The sequence below is a fragment of the Mesoplodon densirostris genome, chromosome 19, assembly GCF_025265405.1.
Source record: "Mesoplodon densirostris isolate mMesDen1 chromosome 19, mMesDen1 primary haplotype, whole genome shotgun sequence".
In the NCBI taxonomy this organism is placed as follows: Eukaryota; Metazoa; Chordata; class Mammalia; order Artiodactyla; family Ziphiidae; genus Mesoplodon; species Mesoplodon densirostris.
This window is the reverse complement of record NC_082679.1, coordinates 38,798,086-38,821,208: the sequence shown is the minus strand read 5'-3', so window position 1 is coordinate 38,821,208 and position 23,123 is coordinate 38,798,086. Positions and strand designations below refer to the sequence as shown.

Here is a 23,123-nt window from a genome sequence, read left to right as displayed (position 1 = left end):
GACAGATCTGACTTCACTTCCCACCCTCGTTGGGGGCCTGTCACAACTTCTGGGTCTGGGGCAAGCAGTGTCAATGTCGGGGTTTCAGGTCAGTGGGCAGTGGAGAGAAGTAGCCTCAGAATACCTGGTCTGGCACTTTCCTTGACTGACCACTTGATCTTTTAGGGCCTCGGTTTTCTCACCGATAGATGGGGATGTTTTGAGGATTTGAGGGGTGATCAGAAGTGGAGGTGCCCTCCCTCAAATGTGCCCCACCATGAATGACTGAGTAGCAGGTTGAACGCTGGGGGGTTTGACCACATCCTTTCCTGTTTATGTCCACTAATTTACATCAGGGCCGTGGAGGCCGCGAGGGGAAAAGGGACTAACCCAGCTGAAGTTCAAGGCTGTGAAAGCCTGTCTGCTGGGCAGCCCAGCTTAGTCCATTGTATGAATGCACGCTGGGTTGTCTGGGGCAGATCTCACCACAGGGCACAGACTTAATCCAGGCACCAAGCACTGCATGTGTGCCCAGGTTAGGCGGAGGCAAGGAAAGGAATCTGGGGTCTTGGAGGTATTGGTGGTATGTCAGAAGGACACTGTGGTGCCATGAACCCAGGCAACTTTGCCATGGGACAAGCATGGCTGGGCATAATTGAGACAGTAGATATTTCTCCCCTTCCCCCAAGCCCTGAATGGAGCTTTTCTCGGGTGTGTGCCCCTCACTTTCATTGTCAGAGCCTATGTTTCCAACATCACGTGCAGCACCTTTTTAGGGCAACCCCCAGCCTCTCTGGTGATGGGGGCTAAGGTATCTGCATTGGTCTTGGAGGGAATCCTGGTCAGACAGTCAGGCCAGATGCTGATGTGGTCCCAGATCAGCTGGTGGGAATGATGGGCAAAGAACCTCGCAAGCAGCCCCTGGGGCTTCCAGGAAAAATTTGGAGCGAGGGTTCCTAGAAAACACTGGGGCAGTGGAGCTTGGAGCATGGACACACAGGGCACTCTGCACCTTTGGCCTTGAGCTGGCAGAGCCAACCCTGAAGCTATTCTGGTTACAAATATGCACAAATTCTGCCACCAGCCAGACACCCAGGACCTCCAGAGCCTCAGTCACCATTTACCCAGGAGGCCTGTTCGCTGTGGGGCTCTGAGTATTGCAGGCCTGGTTTGGGCAGAGTCTGTTTCTGTGGGTAAAGACAGGGCTGGTGGGAGAAGCAAAAGCAGGCCACCCCAGGTCCCCGGCCTCAACTATCTGCCAGCATCGGGCTCCAGAGATGGTATTATCCCAGCCAGGACAAGGCTAGGCCTGAACATTCTGGAGCGTCTGTACGGCCATGTTTCTGGAACTCTTCTCCTATCTAAGTCCCCTTCTATTTTTATCCACACTTGACTTAAACAAACAGGATTTGAGTATCTGCTGCATGCTAGGCTTTGTGGCAGAAGAAAGAATAGCAATCATGATAATGGCAGTAATCCTAACAGTAATCTCTATCTGTAACAAAGGGTAATAATAATACCCACCTCCTAAGGTGCTATAAGGATTGAATGAGATCTTGCTCATAAAGTACTTAGTACATAGTGCCTGGCACATAGTAAGTGCACAGTAAATATTACCCAGAATAATAATAACTATTATAATTAAGGCAGCCATTTATGAGGATACAGAGGCTCAGAGAGGTTGAGTACCTTAACCAAGGTCACACAGCATGGGGGCCTGAATCAGGGAGCTCTAGGGTAATGGAGGAGACTGATAAGTCCCCTACTCGCTCCAATTGAGTGTACTAAGGGAAGAGCAGATGGTCCTGGGAGTACCAGGAAGGTCCCATGGAGGAGATGATATTTCTACTGGGCCTCACTAGGTGAATGGGCTGTCATCATGGAGGTAACAGCACGTGCAAGGGCAGGGAGGCACGGACACATGGTAAACTCAGGGAACAGAAGGAGGGTGCCTTGGGCGGAGCAGCGGGAGAGAGGGCTGGGCAGGTCAGCTGCAGGCAGATGGCAAAGAGCCTTGAATGCATGCTGAGGATTGACACGGGGTGACAAGGACCCCACCGGCTGTACCCTGGAGAGGCTGTATGGTACAGTGGTTCAAGACCTGGCCTCCGGAGCCAGCCTGCCTGGGGTCACATCCACAGAGTGGGACCAATAGCAGCATGTGTACCCCAGGGCCGGAGGAATAAGGCAGGAACCCTCAGCCTCGGGATAGATCCCCTCAGCCTCTACCAGCTTGGCTGCCAGGCACGTGGGTTTGACCCCAGGGCTAGGACTCTCAGAGGCAGTCTCCAAGATGGAATTTCCTTTGTTCCCTTATGGCTGGGCCGTCCACTGCCATTTGCCCAAAGAGGTGGGCCTAAGGGGATGTGCCTGAGTGGACGGGGGAGGTTCATCTGGGAGGAGGTGCTTCCTGGGTTGTCTGCCTTTGGAGATTTAGACGGGGAAGCTGTGCCTCTAAGACCCTCTGGGAGTCTCCTCTTTCAGCAATAAGTTGCCCTAACAGCAGAAGTGGAATGAGCTCTTCACTCTTATTGGCCAGTTTTGCTCTCATTCTGGGTCCCCTTGTGCCTGTGCACCGGGTTCGGGGTCAAGTCTGGGTCAACGTTGCCCCTGGGATGGCTGCATCTGCCTGCGACTACATTGGTGCCAGGCAGAATACAACTGTACCAGTGTGAGGGGCCCCCAGGAGCCGCAGGTGCTTCCTACGCACACTTTCTGGGGTGCCACAATGTTTTCAGGCCACCGACAGAGGCCCTGGCCAGCCCAGGCTCTCTGTTTCCTGGGCTTCCTTGATGGAGCCACGCCTCGCCCTGACCCTCAGGGTCTCCTCCTTGCCACTAGCCCTCCTGTGGCCTCCATCCATCTTCTTGCCACCCTCCGCCGATCCCCCAACCCTCCAGGCCCACACCTGCTCTTTGATTCTTGACTCCTTACGCCTCTGAGGTCAGAGGCTCCCATTACTTCTGGTTGGAATCTGGAGCCATCACCTGCCACTTAGGTGTCTCCATACATTCCTTTCTGAGGCTCGGGGTACTTGGAGGAGGGGTGACTGGGGAGGTGCTGGGTGTGAGGGCCCACTCCCAGGAGGCAAATCTCAAAGGCAGCTCTGGCCCAACCTCTGTACGGTCTTCCTTCCTCCGCCCCTCTCCCTTCCCTTTACTTCCTTCCTACCTTCTTTTCTTCCCTCCCTCCCTTCCTTCCTCTCTTAAACAGCTTTACTGAAATGTAATTAACAAACCATACAATTCACTCACTTAAAGTGTACAATTCAACGGTTTTTAGTATAGTTGCAGAATTGTGCAACCATCCCCATAATCTAGTTTGAGAACATTTCATCACCCCCAAAAGGAACCCCATTAGCAGTCACTCCCCATTTTCCCCACCTCCCAGCCCCTGGCAACCACTCATCTCCTTTCTTCTCCTGGCATTCATTTGTGAAGCAACTGTAAACAGTGAGGCCAGAGCCCCAGGTTCGCAGCTGGAATTACCCCTTCCTCGGGCCAGGACCTCAGGGAGCAGAACCTTAGAATCACACAGTCATCCCTTCCAACTTGCCCACTCTCTCCCTCATGGCTTTAGTACTGGAAAGTCGACCAGATCATCCTCCTCATTTACCCAGGGAGGGATGTGAGACCCAGAGAGGGGAAGAAATCTGGTCACGCAGTGGTTGGGAACACAGCTCCTGGCCTGGAGTACCCACCTTTCCCAACACTCCAAGCTGCCTTCCCCTGGCTGCCCCCAACTCATTCCTGGGCCTAGCCACTCTTAGAACGTAGTACCCCAGTTTTTCCATCTGTAAAATAGGAATTATAATACCCACCGCACATACTGTTGTGAGGATTAAATGAAATCCAAAGCAATCCTATACGTAGAGTTTAGCCCAGTCCCTCAGCAGAAGCAAGCTAAATCGAATTAACTTCCCACCCTGGCATTCCAACCCTGCTGGTTGTTTGGGATGGGTGGCAGTCCTCCCCTTCCCCTGTGAAGATGACGATGTATGCCACTGAAACTACCAAGGTCCTAGTCACTTCTTCCCTGTCACCTGGAAGCTGGTGATGTCGTCAGGGCAGGTGGAAGGTTGAGACTTGTCGTGATGACTAATAACCCAGAACTGTGGGAGTCTGGTTAATCAGCAGTGTCAAAACTTCCCATGGCTGTTTGCAAACAAGGGCCACCCCCAGAGGCTGGGCAAGAGGCCGCGGGGCTGCCGCGGAACCTGGGTGAGATGCGCTGGCAGTGCCAGGAGGCTGGCAGGGTATTCAGGGGCCGTGGCTGCAGTTCTTGGGAAAACACGGCTGCCCTCACCCGGCTGCTGCCTCTGTGCGCCCCCCTCCTGCCCCCCAAGAATGGAAAGCTGATTGCAGACGCCAGGGTCTCTTGAGGGATTTTCTTTGTAGAAATGGTTGATTGACTTCTTGCAAGAAGCAAGAATGCAGTTGCAGGCTGGTGTCGGAGCAGGGATAACCTTAGTAATGCTGGTGGCCGCCTGAGCAGAATCTTCCAGGGTTGTGGGATGTTCCAGAACCCACCTGGGAAAGTGTCTGGGGGTTCGAAGAGCAGGCAGGGAGGGGGTGCGCTGGCTCAGTGCTCTCAGCCTGGCCCAGCCCAGCAGACAGAAACCCAGCAAAGGAACCAGACACTTCCCTCCCTGACAGCCATCACTCAGACTTTTTATATGGCTCATGCCTCACAGGGGAACCAGCCTGGGTGAGAATTCCAGATCCGAGAGAAAAACTGTAAATTAGTACGAAAAGTAGTTCTCGTCCAAAATGCTGCCAGCGACAGTGTAAAGTGTAAATTTGGTACAGCCCTTCTGATGGCAATCTGGCAACATGTTTAGAAAGTGTAAAAAAAAAAAAATGCTCAGACTATTCAGATTTTTATGAAATTAACAACCCCACTCTCCCCCCATCTCCCACCCTCTCCCCAGGGAATGAACAGGCTGCATGTGGGGAGATGTTGCAGCAATGCTATTTATAAATGTGAAAAAATGGGAGCTACTCACATAATCTGATTCCATGGAACGGCCAGTTCAGTCGGGGCAGAGCTGTTCGGAGGAATATCATGCAGCCATTTAAAATGTTTGTTCTTTTCAGTCACTTTTACAGAGTGCCGGGTGTGCCCCACACAGTGTAACCCCAAGGTCGGACGGGACCTGGGCCTCATCCTCAGTCTGGAACCTGCAGTTCAGAAAAGAGCAGGCCCCAGTAGGAAAACGTAACTTGGAAAATGCTTGGCCTATGATTTAAAGTGAGAAAAAGGCAGAGTAGAAAATTGTATCCATGGTCTGCCTTCCACTATAACCGCAGCTGGTGCGCCAGGCTCTGGGTGTCACATGTTTGCTCTTATTTACTTCTCAAGGCAGCCCAGTGAGTTAGGCACTGTTGCTACCCCCACTGTCACAGGAGGAAACTGAGGCATGGAGGAAGCGACAGAGCCAAGGTTCCAACCCACGATCATCTGACCCCAAACCCACTTTTAACCACTGCTCTATACAGTCTCCCCTTAATACAGAAATAATGTCTGTTCAAAGTCAAGTACCAGAAAGAACATCTGAGCCAATGAGAATAACTTAAGGGTGGTGGGATTTGGCGGAGAGGGGGGTGCTTTCTCCTCTCTTGATTTCTCCTGCCCTTGTGCAGGAAAACTAAAAATTAAAGTTAGAAAAAAAACCTCAGCTACCTAGAATTCGCAGCAGAGGGGAAAAATGAATGGGGAAGTTGGGAAAAAAGTGGAGATGATGTTAATAATGCATGTCTTGGCTTAGAACAAGGAGAGAGAATGATTTAGAAGCAAGAAGAGAAGCCAGGGAGGGAGCTTTTGGGAGAGGGAGCCCAGGCTTCTGGATGATCCCAGGGAAGAGCTGACTCAGAGGGAGGGCAGCGGTGGCAGGGCTCATCTCCCATCGCCATCCTTCCGAAATCTTTCTATTACCTGATGCTTAATTACATTATCTCCTCGATGTTTGCATTCCTCTCATTGTTTAGACGATGGGAAATGATAACGGAAACCAACCCCGGTTTGCTTTCTACCCTGGAATGCTGCGGGCAGGGGCTCTCTGCCAAGTTCGTCATCAAGAGGCTTCAGGTGCCCCCTCACCTAAGAGCCGGGAAGTGCTGCTGGGTCCAATCTCCCTGCCAAATGCAGAGAGGCACTCACTGTCTAGAGATTTTAGAGCAAGGTGTTTTTATTGAGGGGAGGGTTGCCTTGGTTTGGAAATGGGAGAACTGTTTCCCCAGTTAATACAGCTTTTGGAAAGAAGGCACCCTTGGACAGGGAGGGCACAGAAGGAGCAGGAAATGGAGAAGGGAGAGAAAGGTACCATTTGTTCAAATATCTATTGGGTACGGAGCGCCCGTAGGAGCTGAGTCTGTAGCAGAGGAGAGAGACAGGATTTACAGTGCCTCCCGGGGTTGTCCAAGACCCAACCCCTTCACGTCCACAGAGGAGTGTGGCTTCCTCAGAGCTGGCAGGTGTGAGCCAAGGGCCAGCCCCCCGATATGCTCAGAGGTTGAGGGCCTGTGTCCTGCTGCCGGTGAGGAGTAAGATGCATGCTTGCAGGGCTGGGTGCAGAGCCCCGCCCGTCCCTCTGGGATCTTCCCAGCTCTCTCTGTGCTGTCTATGACGGGGTTATTTCAGGGCTACCGGAAAATGTGGCTTCAAAACAGTGGCTAATTGAGTCAGGATTACTTACTATGTGACTCAACTCCAGAAGGTATTCTCTGACTTCCAGAAACTGTTATCCAGGATCGTGCACAGATACCCTATTCACAGCTGCAGGGTGCTCCTTACCACATTGAAATAATTCCTTAAGGATCCTTTTACTTAACTTCCTTTTGATAAGACTTATCGTTAATTTACATGGGAAGAAAGTCTGTTTGGATATGCTTAATGCACCCTGTTCTCTCCCTCGAAATTATAAGTGATCTAGCTATTTATTCAGCGAAAACTGATGGGATGCCAGGCACCTAGTGCCTGTAGGAGCTGAATCTGTAGCAGAGGCTTTACCTGTGATCAAGCCAGGAAAGGACCCTGCCCTCAAGGAGATGATGTTGTAGATAGGAGAGGCCTTTATAATCCAGTGTGGGAGTTTCTGCAATGGGGTGAGCAGTCAGGGGACTGTGGTGTCTGGGAGGGTCAAGGAAGGTGACCTCTAAGCTTGAAGGACTTGAAGGACAGCAGGAGCCAGCCAGGTGAATGTGGGTAGAGGCAGGTGGGAGTGGGGTGAGGAGAGAGGCCTTCTGGGCAGGGAGAATGGCATTGCAAAGGCCTGGAGGTGATCGAATCTCAAGTCATTTAAACTGGAAAATCATGTAAATCTTAGGTGTGCTTTACTCGGGGGTGCTACGAGAATCGGATTAAACAGTCTGGCTTGTTATTGCCCCCTCTTTGCTGCCCTCTGTGCAGAAGAACCCTCAGGCCCTTGGCTACCTCTCAGATGGATGCCTGAGAGTTAAGGGGTTTCAAGCCCTTTGAACAACAATGGTGTTGTCCCTCATGCCCCACCTCGAGGGATGGGGTAGATGTAGATATGGGTCTGTAGTGTTCTGGCTACTGCATTCTTGTGGCCCTCCCGGGGACCCTTATGCCTCTGCCAGGAGGTAGGCAGGAGGTCAAGGTCAAGGCCAAAGGCTGAGTCCAAGAGTCCTCACTCATGAGTTCAGGACCTCAGTGTTGAGGTGGCCGAGTTTCTGGCAAATCCTTCACTATCCGTATGGCCAGGAAGAATTGGCAGCCTCCATAACAAACCATCAGTGAAGTTTCTGGGATAGAAATGACCTTGAAGTCATTGGTATGTAGTTCCTGACATTGTGCAATCTTAAATTCCAACAATCATGAAGCAAATCGGTTTTGCATTTCAAGGCAGAGTTTGCTGGAATTCGGAAAATGCTTCCTCACATGTCTCAATTTTCTTTTTCCTTCACTGGTGATTTGAAAATTTTTTTAAATTTATTTATTTAATTTGTTTATTTTTGGCTGCGTCGGGTCTTCGTTGCTAAGCGCAGGCTTTCTCTAGTTGTGGTGAGCGGGGGCTACTCTTCGTCGCGGTGCATGGGCTTCTCATTGTGGTGACTTCTCTTGTTGCAGAGCAGGGCTCTAGGCGTGCAGGTTTTAGTAGTTGTAGCACGCAGGCTCAGTAGTTGCGCACGGGCGTAGTTGCTCTGCGGCATGTGGGATCTTCCTGAACCAGGGATTGAACCCATGTCCCCTGCATTGGCAGGCGTATTCTTAACCACTGTGCCACCAGGGAAGTCCCAAGGTGCTTTGAACTTAAACTCCGGCACCTATATACGTATAGTAGTGCTATATGTTTGTGTATATGTATATATACACACACCTGTTGGGTTCATATCTCAGCGCTACCACCCACTGAGTTTGTGAATGAACTTTAGGAGGCTCAGTTTTCCCTCCCGAAAATGGAGGATATGACGGTACCCACCTCAAAGGGTGTTCGGGGTTACATGAGATCTTGTTTTTAAAGAGCTCAGTGCAGTGCCTGGCACAGTGATAGCTGTGGATAAATGGTCGCTATTATGTGCACAGAGGGAAAAAAAACTGTACTAAAATGTTGGCAGCATTTATCTCAAGTGGGTGGGATTATGGTTACAATGAACATCTATTACTTTGGTAATCAGAGAAAAAGAACAATAAATGTTATTATTAATTTAAAAATCTGGCTTTGGCTTTGTTGGAAGGAACCTGCAGTTAATGTCAACGAACAGACCACAAGTAAGACATGGCCTCCGGTTCTATATCAGGACTTAAAGACAGACACTCCTACCCCACTGCCCTCCTCAATCAAATGCTAGGTCTGTAACAAAGGGAGATCCTTGGTCAGAAATCTAGAGAAAATTTGCCCTCATCCAACCTTGCGGTCCCCCTGACCAGTGCTGTCTGGAGGGCAGGCAGGGGGATTCAGAGAAGGTACCTCTCAAATTATGGCCTGCTCTCCCATTGGGAGGATTATCTGGGGTTGTTAGCTAGAAATCTCTCTCTCCAGGGAACCATTCCAGAAGCATGACAGGCACCCTCTATTGGGCCTGCACTGGGACATCTCAGTGAGAAAATAAAACACACACGTACCCACTTGCAGTAGGGGGATTGTGAGTGTCCTGGTCTGGCATCCAGAACAATCTGAGGCCCAGAACCTTGGCTGTGTCTCTGGTTGAGATTCTTGACAGCCAGCCCAGCGCCTGCTCAGCAGCAAGAGACAGAACCACCTGGAGCTGCACGCCCCCCCTCCAGTCCCCTCCTTGCTCCTCCCAGGCCATCGGGCCGTTGTCCCCTGTTAAACAGGAAGAGGCACAGCGCGCCCCTCCCGGGATTGTCTGCGGGACCATCAGCCTGCACGGGGCTGGCTTCTGAGTTTCTTCTCTCTCTCCTCCTTCCGCACCCTGGAGGGGGAATATTGCTGCTGACACTGGAGTGAAATGCCGCCTCTGTTTGGGAGACAAAGAACAGAGTGGCTCCTCCGGGTCAGCTGGTTCTCCTTGGCCGGCGGCTGCCTGGCCTCCCCAGGCTTCTTCTGAGGCATCCTATGAGGAGGGCCGTCTGTGGCTACACCAGGAGCTGCTGCCTGCTCCAGAGCGGCTGCATTCTGAATGTGTTTTCACTGGAATGCAAAGGAATATTTTACCTTAAAAAATCCCAACAGCTTCCCTGCTCTGCAAGACGTTTATCTATTGAGGGGGGTGCGAGAGGGGAATAGGGTGGCTGAGGAGCAGGGGGCAGCAGGTGGTGCCCTGGCTGGGCAGGCAACCTGGCCTGTGTATTCCTAATAGAGCTAGTGAGAAATGTGTGTGAAAACCCGTGTGCTAATGTGTGACAGTGCATGCCTGTGTGCACTAACTAGAACGTGTGTGGAAGCGTGTACTGGGGTGTTAAAGCATGTATAGGCTGTAGTGTGACAAAGAGTCAGAGAGCGTGTGAGAACGTGTGTGAGCGTGTGCAAGTGGATGTGTGTACTCAGGTGCATGTGCAGCATTTGTGGGAAAGCATGGGGTTAAGTCTGAGCACCATACAGGAATGTGAGTGCACGTGGAAAATGTGTGAGAATGTGCAAGTGTGCACACGTACTAGCTAGATTGTGTAAGAGTGTGTGTGTAGTGTGCATGCTAGAAGGTCAAGAAGACGTGTACTAGAGGTTGTGAGAGTGTGTGAAGGGTAGCCAGGGAACACTTGTAAGTATGCCTGTGAGTAGTAACTACTGTGTGTGAAAGTTTTGTAGTACTAGGCTTTGAGGGGGTGAGAACGAAAGTGTAAGTTTAAGTGCAAAAGAGCGGGGATGTGTGTGAGAACTGTGAATGTGTTCATGTGGACTCACTAGAGCATGTGTGCAAACACGCGTGAGAGCCACGTATACTGTGTACTGTGAGCACGTAGAAGGTGCGTGTGCGCCAGGGGTGAGAGCCCACGTGTGCACGGGCGTCTGTGGGGCGTGGGGACACTCAACGGGAAGGTCTGAACAGACTGGGCGGCCCCACGTGCGAGTGTGAGTTTGTGCGTGTGCGCGCGCCACCCCCCCACCTGGGTCTGAGCCGGTTGCCATGGGAACGCGCCGCGGCGGCCGGAGTTAATCATTTCCTGTGGAAAGTGTGCGGGAGGGGCCAGACAGGGGCGGGAGCGGGGCGGGCCGAGGAGGCGGCGGCGTGGAGCTGCCTCCCGCAGGAGGGCCGGGCCGAGCCCCGGGCGCTGCGGCGACGCAGGGATCCTGCCTCCACCAGGCCGGTGAGTCCGGGGCTCGGGCGGGCTGAGGACGGGCTAGGAGCTCGGGTTCCGCCCGGCCTATCGTTCAGGGTGCCGCGTCCTGGATCCCCCTGCCCGGCCCTGTTGGGGGGCGCAGGGAGGGCCGGGCCCCGGAGACCCGGCCCTGCGCTATCCCGCCCACCAACCCCCTGCGCCGTCCAGCCTGAGCCGAGCAGGGCATGGGGGCGGCATGTCCCCTGGAATCCAAGCAGCCTCGGGACCCCCTTTCCGATTTCAATGGCCCGGGAAAGCCGGACACTGCCGGGGAACCGCGTGCACGTCAGCGCCGCCCCCTCCCCTGGCAGAGGTCCCTGCATCCGCAGGGCTCCCCTGAAGGCTGCAGCTTCGGGCCCTGCCACCCCGTAGGTCCCCTGGGCAGTTCACTTTCCCCTTCGCAGGGCCGGGATGAGGTGGGCCAGCCCCCGGTTAGGAAGGAGGGCCTGGGCCGGTGCCGTCCTGGGCAGTGGGCGAAATTGAGCCTTTGACAGCGGTAGCCTGGGGCGGTTGGCAGAGGGGGGGCCCGGGGGCGCCGGGGGGGAGCGGGCCCAGCAGGAAGGGCGAGCCAGAAGCCACCTCCTTCAACCCTCTGTTGTGAGTTAGAGCAGAACTCTGGCGCAGTGAAGGGCCTGGTCCTGGCAGATTTTAAAGAGGAAGCTGCATATAAATTGGTACCATTTGCACCTCCGACCCCCCAACCACCCCCAGTACACACATCTGTCTCAAGGTTTGGGGTCGTGGCCACCCCTGGCCTTTCATCTTCTCTGGCTTTCTGTCTGCCTGAGGCTGAGTGAGCACATACGCTGGCCCAGGCTGTTCCTCATGCCCTTGATAAAAGTAACCCTCTCCTTGGCCAGAGAGTCATTTGCAAGGAATGCAGTCTCAGAATGGGGCCCTGTATTTGCAGTGACTGGATTTTAGGGACGCAGGGTCATGAGTTCTGCTGTCCTTATGGACACCAGGGAGCAGAGATTTTGAAATCTGGGTTGACCTGCGAAACCCAGGACGTGTGACTGTGCGGAGGGGAGGTCCAGCCCCTGTCCAACCTCCTTGACATTCTGCGCGCTCTCCCAGGGAGACCAAGCCTCCTGGGCAGCAGTCTCTGGGCAGTTGTCAAGTGTGTCCCCCAATCATGGCAGTATCCCTGGTCTGGGGCAAGGGGGCTGTAGCTCTACCACCCTGGCCTAAACCCAGAGAGGCAGGTGCTGGCTCTCCTGCAGCCAGCCCTCTGCATCCACCCACCACTGGATAGAGGTCACTGAAAAAATAAAATTTGGGTATTCTTTGTATATGCCAGTATTGTTCTGAACATTGTATATATGTATTGTCTAAACTTTACACCAACCCTATAAGGTAGAGTTCTCCCCATTTCACAGATGGAGATACTGAGGCACAGAGACAAAGTAATTCTCCCAGGGTCACACATCTAGTAAGTGGCACAGCCGGGTTCTGAACCACCTTTCGGTCATAACCACTCTACTCGTATGCCCCCATCACCTCGCCCCATGACCTATGTTTTTGAGTCTCCAGCCTTGGGCTGTTTGAAAGTCCTTGATACTTTTGACCTTCACACCCCTCAGGCTGCTAAATTCAGCTGCTTTTTCCTCTTCAGGATCTTGCACACACCCTTCCTTTTTCTTTCTGATATCTTCCTGACTGCCTCCCAACTTCCCTTACTGAAACCAATGAAATATTGTCTCCTTCTCTCCCTGCCCCCTCGGACTTAGCTGATCCCCTTTAAAAGTCTTCTCCCTCAACTGTGACATCGACCTTCAGCGTCCTCCGCCATCTCACCTTCCCAGCGGCTTGGCATGCAGGTGGAGCCTGTCTCACTCCCTTCTCATCCCTTGGGCAGCTGAGCCTCAGGGTTGCTTGTGCGGCCCAGCTCCGTGCCAAGCAGCCTGGAGAAGGGGACATCAGTTTCCTCCTGGTTCCTTCCATTCCACACTGCTCCATCTCCATTTCCTCAGCGGAGCTGCCCACATATTGGATTAGCCTCCACCCCACCCTTTGACCAGCAGTCCTGCCCCCTCCCAGGGAGACTGCACCCAGGAGCCTCCTTCCTCCTCCAAGTTGTCTTCCTTAGTCCAGGAAGGCAGCGACCATGACTCCCTAGTCAGGAGCCTGGCATTCTTCCAGGGCTCAGCTCTGCGAACATCAGTCACCAGATGTTCAGGCCACCCATCCTTGCACTCTTCTCTTGCGTCTCGATGCTTCAGTCATTCCTGTCCCTCTGTTGACCCAGCATGTGCAAATCTCTCCTGTGCTAAATACCACATCCTCTCCTTCCCATCCTAGCCAGCTTCTCCAAAGTGAAGGAAGTAGCAGCTTCCTCTAGCCCCCATCCCCCTTGGGCCTTCCCACATCTGCCCTCTGCCCTGCTCCACTGACCTTTCTTCCAGTTTGACCTCTCCGTGGCATGGTTCCCTGGGAACTGACCATCCTCTCCTTCCCACTCACTCTCCGGTCACCTCTGAGGACTCTGCACCTGCCTAGTGCTCCTGCCACCTCTGACCTTCCTTCTCCAGCTTTTCTTCCCACTTGGAGTGAGCTCCATCCTTCTTGGTTGCCTCTCATCTTGCACCACCTTTGGTGATTGCATTCTCACCTGTGCCACAGTGACCCCCGTCAGCCTCCCGGTTCTGTGTCTCCATCTCCAGCCCTGCTCTCTTCCAAGCTTAGGTTTGAGCTTTTGTGTGCATTCATTTCCGGGCATTCACCCAAAAGCCATCACCAGGTGTTTGGTGTGGATGTAGCTTCGCTCTAGGCTGGGTGCTGTGGGACCCACCCTGGGAAGCCATAGAGGGTGAGGGGAGATGGACACTGTTCAAACAGATATCTTTACTGCCTGGTAGAGAGCGGTCAGTGCAGTGAGGGATGAGGAAAGTGGCCTACAGCCCAGGTGGCACCATTAGGAAGTCCTTGGGTGCCTCCAACTCCATTTTAAAACCAAAAGCAAACTCCGCATTGCCCCTCTGAGCTGACTTGGCTTCTTCTGTAAATGGCATTACTTGTTGTCTGAGTCTGGGACCACAGCTTGGTGTCACCTTAAATGCCCTCAGAGCTGCTTTGCACACAGTAGGTACTCAATAAAGACTTGTGCAGTAAATGAAGTGTGTTCTGTTCATTTGCTCTGTTCATAAGGGCCCCATGGGGCTTTCTACCCAGACCAGTGTTCCCCACACCCACCCCCATTCTCCATGCCACCTGGTGCCTCCCTGCATCCTGTTTTCATTGTGGAGGTTTGTTGAAGTGTTTACCTCCCTCCTGACAGGGAGATTTGAGGCCATGTCTCTCCTGATCAGAGAGGACCCCTGGCAGGTGCCTGGCACACAGCAGGTACTGGGTAAATAATTATTAAATGAGGAATGAATGAATCTTTGTATTTCAAATCCTAGCTCGGTGTCTGCCAGTTGTAGGTACAGTGTGAAGGCTAGTTGAATATACGAATGAGCTGATTTTAAGAGAATTTGCTATATGTAAGCCTGACGTCACGGCCACAGTCAAGGCCCCTTCTGAATAGATTCATGGAGACGCTCTTGACTGGTGCTTCCTCCGTGTGGGGCTGTGACCTGTCTTTATGCTGCCAGGCTCCGAGTGGAGGGGCTGAGATGTGGGGTCTCCGCATTGTGCTGTAGACACACCTGATGGGCTCCCTGCCCAGTTCTGAGCCTCCCTTCTCCTTAACTAGTACCCTGAAATGGTGATAGGCTCTGTTTCAGCCCGTGAGCCCAGGGGCTCCTTGGGGGACATTCGAGTTGGGGCTCTGGGTAACAGGTGACCCAGTTCAGCGGATCCTTCCAGATGGTGGGCTCCGATCAGCTTGGGATGGGGGCGGAGGGTGCCGGCTAGCGGGCTTCAATCTCGCTTTCTTGCTCTCTCCGCAGGCTGCCCGACGCCCGCAGGAGGCTGCTGAGCCCCGCCGGGCCATGGTCCCGTCTCGCAGGACGTGGAACCTGGGAGCCACGCCCTCGCTGCGCAGCCTGTGGCGAGTGGGCCGGGCCGGGGAGCCCGAGCCGGGCATGGCTCGCCCCGCCCCAGCCAGCCCGGCCGCCCGCCCTTTCCCACACACCGGCCCGGGGAGGTTGAGAACTGGTGAGTCCGCATTTTTAAAATGCCTCTTTATTTCCTTTCCTTCCTCCAGATACCAGCGATGAGATCGGGGTTTCTGGCAAGTTCCTAGGCTCAGTCAGAGTTGTCAGGTAATTACAGGGTACCGGCAGCCCGCGAGCTGGGCGTGGAGTCAGGGCGTCAATTTCGCTGGGCGCTCCTGCCCCGCGCCCGTCTGTAAAGAGAAGCCGGGGACGCCGAGTTAAACGTTAACGAAGTCTGTAGCGCAGGGGGAGAAGCCACGCGCTCCCTGGCCCGGCCAGGTGACTGTGGCTCTGCGATCCGCCTGTCCTCGGCGGCGGAGCGCTCGTGGTCTCGCTCCGGTTTCTGCCCGCAGCCGGTAAACAAGGTAGGTGAACTGCTGCCCGGTGCCCTGCGCTGAGCTGACACTTGATTCCGCCAGGGCTCGCCCGCGGTTGGCGAGGAGTGGACGGAGGCTGCTCCGGAGCGTGGCCTGGCAGGGAGTGGGTGCCATGCGCTCCTTTTAGGTGCCATCTAAGGTGGCCCCGACAGCAGGTGGGCAGTGAGGGAGTCCCCGAGTCTGGGCCCCCGCTGTGCCCCTGGGGGAGCTGTCAACAGCAGCTCTCCTTTCTGGGTCATGTCCCCTGGTGCCTCCAGCGTCAAGAAGTGGGCAGCTCCTCTGATTCCCGGTGGGAGCTAGATCGTCAGGACCAGGGAGCTGCCCCATGACTATCTGCCAGCCTTGGCTTGGGTAGGTTGTCCTGTAAATGTGGGGACGGAGGGATCTTCAGACAAGATGCCTTCAGGGGTTTGCTGTCTGACTGCTCCTGACCTACGGGGGGGAGGGGTCCCTCCAGGACATCGGGTCCAAGCCCCCCTCTATGTACAGAAGGGAAAACTGAGGCCCAGAGAGGGCACATAGCAAACTCCAGTTCCCTCTCTCTTATCACACTTGTGCCATAGGTGGCAGCCAGAGCGCTGCCCTCTGAAGTCTCTCTGCAGGGGACAGTGAGGCTGGGGGTGACCCTGGAGGCCGCCAGGGAAAGCTTGGGCTTTTGGATCAGGTAACCCCAGTTGTCTGGAAGGGGCTGAAGATGGTCTCTACCCAACAAGGTTGTCCAAAGGATTAAAGATGAATGAGCAGTATTGCTTTTCTGGTAAAAAAAAAAAAAAAAAAAAGAGAGAGAAAGAAAGAAAGCAAAAATTGAAAAAAAACAAAAACGTTCTCTTGGAAAACTAAAAAACAAAAACAAATCAAAAACACAGAAAAGTATAAGAAGGAAAATAAGAATCACCCATAAGCTTGTCACTAAACATTTTATATAGTTCCTTCTAGTCTTACGTGTGTGTGTATTGGTCTCTTAAATTAGTATTATGAGGATTATATGACCATACAGACTTTTATCTACTTTTAAAATTTAAGACAAAGGTCCAGTGAAATCGTGTGTGTGAAATGCTAAGCGTGGTGCCTGCCACTGGGTAGAGCCTCAGCCAGTGTGGATGTCCCTGGTCCCCTCTACCCCCACCCCCCTCTTATTGCTGCCTTGAGAAGGGTAGGCAAGCAGAGGGTGGGGTAGCACATGGGACTGGAATACTGGCTCTGTGTGACCCTGGGCACATTATTAACCCTTCTGGGTCTCCGGTTCCTACCTCTCAGGGTTGTTGTGAGGAGCTGATGGCCTTCATTGCTGGCTACCTTCTGTGTGAGCACTTTACATGTGTCACATGTGTTTAATCCTCATCACAGGACTGAGCTTGGTTCCTTATGCCCATTGTATTGACAAGGAAACTGAGGATCAAGAAGGGCAATAAGGCCTGGAAAGCACTTGGCCCAGTGCTGGCATTCAGGATGTGATTGCCCCCCAGGGTGGGAGCTCTGCGGCTTGCCCTGTGAGGCGAATCCCCTCTCCTGCCCCGTCTGGTCCCACAGGCTGTGGTGGTGGGTCAAGGGAGGGGTGAATGGGGTGTTGCTGCTGCAGCCCTCTCCCCCCATCCAGTGAGGGAGGCGGTGTGTCAGAGGCTCGAGAGGATGTGCCTTCACTGGTCCTGAGTGTGTTTTTGGAGGCTGCAGGGACCACGCCACCCAGCGTGGGGTTGGTCTTTATGAAGGCAGGGGAGAAATTGCCACCTAGAGGCAGCCTCGGTAATGAGGCCGCGGCCCCAGGGTGCACCTCCTGTGAAGATTAGCGCAGCCAGGGTGGCATCAGCTTCCTTCTGCTGCTGTCTGTAGAGGGTGTTCGTGGGCAGGTGCCAACCCTAACGCCACCGTGGAGGGAGGGGAGCCCGCCACCTCCCGCGGGGTCTTGGGCGACTTCCTGCAGAGGATCCCAGGACGGCTTGTGGTTAGGAAGGAGCACAGCCCCTGCAGAGTGCCAGGCCTTCCCTCTGTGTAGGGCAGGCATGTGAGGGCGTGTGAGTTCCTGCTGGCAGCACCTGGGCTGCCTGCAGTGTGTGAAAGGGGAGCTCAGCCACGGCCCTGGCCAGTGGTCCCCGGCCAGCAGTCTCCAGCCAGCGTCAAGCATCTCACCTGTCTCCTCTGTCCTGGGACAGGGCGTGGAAGAGACAGCCCGGCTGGCGGCGACGAGGACTCCAGCACCCGAAGTGCAGCTCGCCCGGCCCTGGCTCAGTGCCGAGCCCTCAGCGTGGACTGGGCGAGCCCCGGGAGCCCTCACAGGCTCTACCTGACCCTGCAGGTGAGCCCTGGGGTGGTCAGAAATGCCAGGGCTCGAGCTGGGCCAGTGTGCCGTGGCCCTCTGAGCTCCAGCAGCTTCCTTCTCCGGGGAGGGAAGCAGGGAGGGAGAGCTGGGGGCCTGCCTTCTGCCTCTTGCCAAGCTCCTCATGGCACATCCACCCTGAGCCTGCCTGAATGGGGCAATTTGCTTATTAGGTTAGCTTGGGGGACATCTCACAGGAGATGACAGCAGCTTTTCAGCCATGCTCTGGCTGAAGTGTTAAAGTGGGAACTGTGGGGTCTTCAGTGAGGAGCTATTAGGAAGATGGGCAGGTTTTTAGGGGAGCTGTTTATTCCCACTGGGGCATATGAGTCCATGGGGCAATACTTATTTACCTTTCCTCGTTTAAAGTGAGAACCTAAAGCTAGACAGAGGACTTTGCCAAAACTTGGGTTCTTTTCTCTTGCAGTTATCACTGCAAGTCAGTTATCATTGTGACTTTCAAAAGACAAACTTTACATATATATGTGTAGTATTTGGTTGTAGAATTAATACATCATGATAGCAATAATAATAGCTACTCTTCCTTGAACACTGACTTTGTACCAGGCTTTGTGGCGTGTATCGTATGTCTCACATCAGTCCAAGACAGAGTTACTGTTTTATGTGAGTTTTATGGATGAAGTAAGGGAGGCTCAGAGAGGTTAAGTAACTTGCTACTGGTCACACAGCATGTGTGAACATGATGAGCTTTATAACACATGGTGTAAAGAATTCACACGTGGCAAGAATATAATATCTAGAAATTGAATGTCTCCTGTCATCCTGTATCTTTGAGAAATCCACTGTTAAGACTCTGGTGTTTATTTATCTTTCCTGTACAACCACTTGATTGGATTTATACAATTTTTATTCTTTATTTTTACCTTCTCTTCTGTGACTAGCTCTTTCCCTCAACAGTAAGTCTTGGTTATTTCTTCACGCCTGTCAATATATAGAGAACTACCTCATTCTTTTAAACTGCTGCATAATATTCTACTTCAGGGTTTATCTAACTGATCCTCTGTATTGTTTCTGATTGCAAAGAGATCCTTAAACAACTACCTATGCGTTCATGCAGCTATAGCTTGAGCAATTTCAGGATAGCACAGGCTCTGCAATTTTTTAACGGATGCATTTGTTAACAGATATTTATGAAGTGCCTACTCTGTGTTAGGTGCCAGCACACAGCAAAGAAGAGAAATAGACCCAGCAGTCTAGCAGAGAGGCCAGGAGTAATCAAATGATCACAAATGTATGCGCAAACATTGACATAGTGGCAGAGGATGAAGGACCAGAGTTATCTGGGGGTGTTGCCAAGGCCCCTCCCCCCAAGAAAGATTGTGCATGAGAGGGCCACCTTGAAGGGACACATGCAGATGGAGGGCAGGAGGGGCTGTGGGAAATAATGTGCGCTTTGTGTTTGTCCTCCCTCATGTGGCCCCAAGCCGGGTCTGAACATGGACCCCTTGTTTGTTGCTTCAGGGACAATCTTGGGCTTCTGGGTTTTTGTCAGCCCTTCTTATGTGGTTCATCTGAAAATGGAACCGAATGGTCCTTCTTTTATCTGTAAGGTCTGCGAGAAAAGCATGTTGCAGGGACAGTTAAAGAAACTGTTTTTATGTTAAAGAAACCATTTTTTATGACTTGAGCCATTGGTAGTTAAATCGGGAGGTGGTCAGAAACCAGCAGCCTTGAGTTGGGTGGAGGCTCTGTTCTTGAATTTTGATTATGGGGTGTTGGGTTGTGGTTGCCGCCGAGTCCTGGGGTCAGCAGGTCTGCTGAGGATCTAAGAAGCTCCCACCAGCAACCAGTTTCCACAGTTGTGTCCTGGGCCATTGAAGCTTCATTCTGTTTATAGGGGCTTCAAGGTGGGCGGCGGATGTGGGGCCCAAGTAGGGACCCAGACACAGTGAGGGGATCCAGGGGGTCCCCTGCCAGCTTCTCAAGCAGTTACAACCTGAGTCACTCCTTTTGGAGGCTGCAGAAATTCCCAACCCCCTGGGGGCCTGTCTGCCCATCCTGTGGCTTGGCCAACAGGCCAGAAATAGTGTAACCTTTGCTCTGGGCGGCAAATGGAAACTTCCAGCTGCCTCCGTTGCTGCCACCATTGACAAGGCTGCTCGTGCTGGTGTGGCAGTTGGTCACAGGGCGGGGACAAAATTAAGTCGCGGGAATTTTCCTAAATACGAGAGACTGCTCACCACCCTCCCTTCTCAAGTAGAAAGTAGAGTTGCTGTTTTAAGAATGAGGAAACTCCAGGGAAGGTAAGTAACTTGCCCATAGTCACACAGCTCACCTGAGCCAGGCTTCACACCCAGGCCTTTCCGACACCAGGCTCTGAACATTTTTTAAACATAGCATTTGTCTTTTTGTTTTGAATAAGGTGGGCACAAAGACACGCACAAAAGTGTCTGTAATCTGCCTTGCCAGGTAACTTCTGTTACCAAAGATAGCAAAGCAGAACACCATAGATGCTTACAAGGTTAAAAATGCAAATGCCAAAAAGATTCAAAATGAAATGTAAAGGCTTTCCTTTCTTCCCACTCTCTCTCCGTTAAGTTTCTTTTGATTTCCCCCAAAGTTTAAATGATGCATATTTCTCCTCTTAGCCCCTGCACCATCATCCGACCTCTCAGAGAAAACCAGTGTATATTTCCCCAGATTTTTTTTTTGGAGGCCTCTTTTATTTCCATTATCCTTAAATGGAATCGCACTTTACATGTGGTTCTGCTGCTTGCCTTGGACGTCTTTCTGTGTGAGTTGCAGGTGGTTTTCTCTGCGTGAAAGACTCTTTCTGCCTCTCCCCACCAGTTCACTGGTCTGTTCTACCTCAGCCTTCTTTGCCTTGGTTCCTCCTTGACCTAGAGACAGGGTCCTGCGGTCCCAGATAGCCATGCCGGGGGGTGGGCCACGGCCTTTCCCTGCTCATATGGACCCGTGTGCCCCCTCCTTGGCAGTCCCAGGCTGGTGCCATCTGAAGGTGAGGGCAGCTGACATCATGGTGGGGGGCGGCGGGCATTGCCCTGAGACTGCCGTGTGCCTGGACAAGCCTGTGAATGTTGGGACGGTGCACCTGAAGCAATCAGACCACTGCAGTGGTGACTCGGGGCTCACAGGTCAGCCGAATGAGCTTCACCTGAGGGTTTCTAAGTGCCCAGGAACCTTGTTTGCTGGTACAGAGGGCTGGCTGCTGATGGGGGCCAGGAGAACGCACTGCCCCACTCTCGCTGTGAGATCTGGGCATGTTTTCTTCCAGACTCCGGACCTCGTTGTCCCCACTCACACCGTGAGGGATGGGCTGGCCGGGTCTGAGGTCCTCACCAGCTCTGGGAGCGCACCGTCCTCAGGCTCGAGGGGGGTCCCCTCCCCGCCACAGTCCCCCCCCTTCACGTGAGGATTCTGGTTGTGTCTTGGCAGCAGGCCCTGCGGGACAAGGGGTGCGAGAGCAAGAGTCAGGGGGCGAAAGAAGAGAAACTCCTGAAGAGGCAGGCGCCGGCCCCCAGGCGGGGCCGGGAGGCCCAAGAAGCTGGTGGCACCATGAATGTAGAGAAAACAGGTAAAGGAAGTCTGCCCGCTGACCCGGCACAGCCCAGGCTAAAGCTGGTGTCGGAGGGGAGGCTCTTGTCCCAGACACCGTCCTCCTCCCCTGGAGGTGGCCCCCTGGACATGGAACTCAGAGACTGCAGCCTGCCCATCCCGACTCCAGGGACACCCTCCTCCCAGGGCCGCGGCCGCGCCACCGGTGATAAGCAGCTTTGGCCGGCATGGGCTGGGGTTGAATTTCCCCGCTTTTTGTCTTTTCCCCAGCGCCTGTCAAAAGCAGGGTGAAGGTGGCAGCCTCAAAGACGCCACCTCCTGCAGAGAGAGGCCTGACCCCCTCCTTTTGTCTCTGTGGGTCCATCAGGGACCCAGAGGCTCTAGGACAGGGCTGCGCTCTGCTGCGTCGAGGCTGGGAGAGAGGAGCTGGTGGGTCCACTCCTCCGGCAAGGCTGACAGGCTCTGGAAGAGGCTGTGTGCCCCCTTTGTGGAGTTCCCCGGCAAGAACCCAGAGCCCAGCAGTTACTGGGAAAGTGCATCCTCAAGGAGCCCAAGGGGAAGGCCAAGAGGGAGAGGGGGAAAGGAGCTGGCCTTTTCTCTCATTTGCCTCCTCCTGTCAGAGCTTGATTTGTGTGTCTGAACTTGCGAGGTGGAAGGAACCACTCCCTTCTCTGAGGTTGATCCAGAGCCGCCTTCACCCATGGGCCCGGCACTGATTCAGGGGCCGGTGTCGGGGTGTGGAAGGGGGGGCATCGTCCAGCCAATCTGGAGGACTGACTCTTGTCAGTGGGTCTGGGGATGGGACCCCCGAACCTGAGTGTCCTTGAGGAGCCATGTCCAGGCAGGGTCTTCTGAAAAGGACTGACAGCTGACCTACTATGAGGATGCAAAGGTCCCTCAGTCCCCGCCCTTAAGTGCCCCTTTGATCTCACCTCTTCCTCCTCTGCTCTTGTCCCTAAGCTTCCTCTAGGTCTTTTCTTGCCCAGCAAGCGCTCTCCGGGCCCCTCTTGGCTCCCTTGACACACGGGCACTGTGCCCAGGTCAGGGTGAACTCCCCTGGCTGTGGGCTCTGAGGGTGAGATGAGCAGTGTCCCGGGCAAGAAGGGCCATTCCATGTCCTGCTGGGTGACACTCACTCACACCTGCGCATCCCTCGTGGGTGCCAGGCTCTTGCCCAAGGTTGCCTCTGGATAAGGACCATTGTCCCCATTTTACAAAGGAAGCCCCTGAGGGGCCCTCCCATACGTCTCTGAAGTGGCAGAACCAGCTCTTGGACCTGGAGTCAAGAGCATTTCCTGCCACACCACGGCAGTCTGCAGAGGGCAGAGGGCTGTGCTGGTCACATGCTGCCCATGGCAGCCCCGTGTGCAGGCCTGGAAGCATCCGTCTGAGCTCGCTGTCTCTAGAACAGATAGCAGAAGCTTGGCCAACTGTGTGTGACATGCATGCTGTGTCCCATGCAGGCCGCACGGCCAGGGCTCCTAGCCAGCCAGTGATGGCCCCTGTTCCAGCTTTCCAGAGGGCCTTGAGTCGGAGCCATCCCTCGGGGTTGGGAGGAAGCGAAAAGGCAGTCTGTGTGTGCGTGGCCTGCTCCCTTTAGAGTGAGAGTGGCTTCTCACTGTCTACCTCTCCTGGGCCCAGTGCTGAGCTGTCCTGCCCAGCCTGGAATCAGCTCCATCTGCGCTCCCCGCTCCAGCCCAGTCCAAAGGCCAAGCTGCTGGCTTCTGTGCTGTCTCAGCACACTTGTCACCTCCCTGTGGGTTGAAGCTGGGATGTGTGACTTCACGTGCAGGTGGCTTTGTTTGCAGAGTCTGGGATCCCCCCGCCACCTAGTCCTGCCCACACAGTGTGGCGGAGCCCAGACACCCTGGTGCTCTGAGGTAGGGTGGAGGCTCATGGCCAGCAGATGCCACTCTTCATGCTCACTCTTGGACACTTGGCCCCGCCTCTCAGGCTTCGGCCAGGACCCGGATTGAGCTGCCTGAAGATCCCTGCCCTTCCAGCCTCTCCTCTGCCCCACGGCCCCACCTCCTTGCCAGTTCCCCACCTGCAGAGACTGTGGCCATTCTTGGGCCATCA

At 53.9% G+C, this 23,123-nt stretch overlaps 1 protein-coding gene across 4 annotated transcripts in view; it reads left to right on the top strand.

The window, feature by feature from the left end:
* Window positions 1–10,622: 10,622 nt before the first annotated feature.
* The window catches only part of KIFC3 (kinesin family member C3), a 35,557-nt gene continuing 23,056 nt past the window's right edge, over window positions 10,623–23,123 (top strand). For 2 of the 4 annotated variants that reach the window (XM_060083251.1, XM_060083253.1), the window contains exons 1-4: window positions 10,623–10,707; window positions 14,610–14,817; window positions 17,344–17,486; window positions 20,925–21,063. In XM_060083251.1, the coding sequence (XP_059939234.1) occupies window positions 14,652–14,817; window positions 17,344–17,486; window positions 20,925–21,063 (448 nt within the window). In that variant the 5' untranslated portion in view covers window positions 10,623–10,707; window positions 14,610–14,651. The remainder of the gene's footprint in view (window positions 10,708–14,609; window positions 14,818–17,343; window positions 17,487–20,924; window positions 21,064–23,123) is intronic. The other 2 variants (XM_060083252.1, XM_060083255.1) reach the window with 2 other exon arrangements.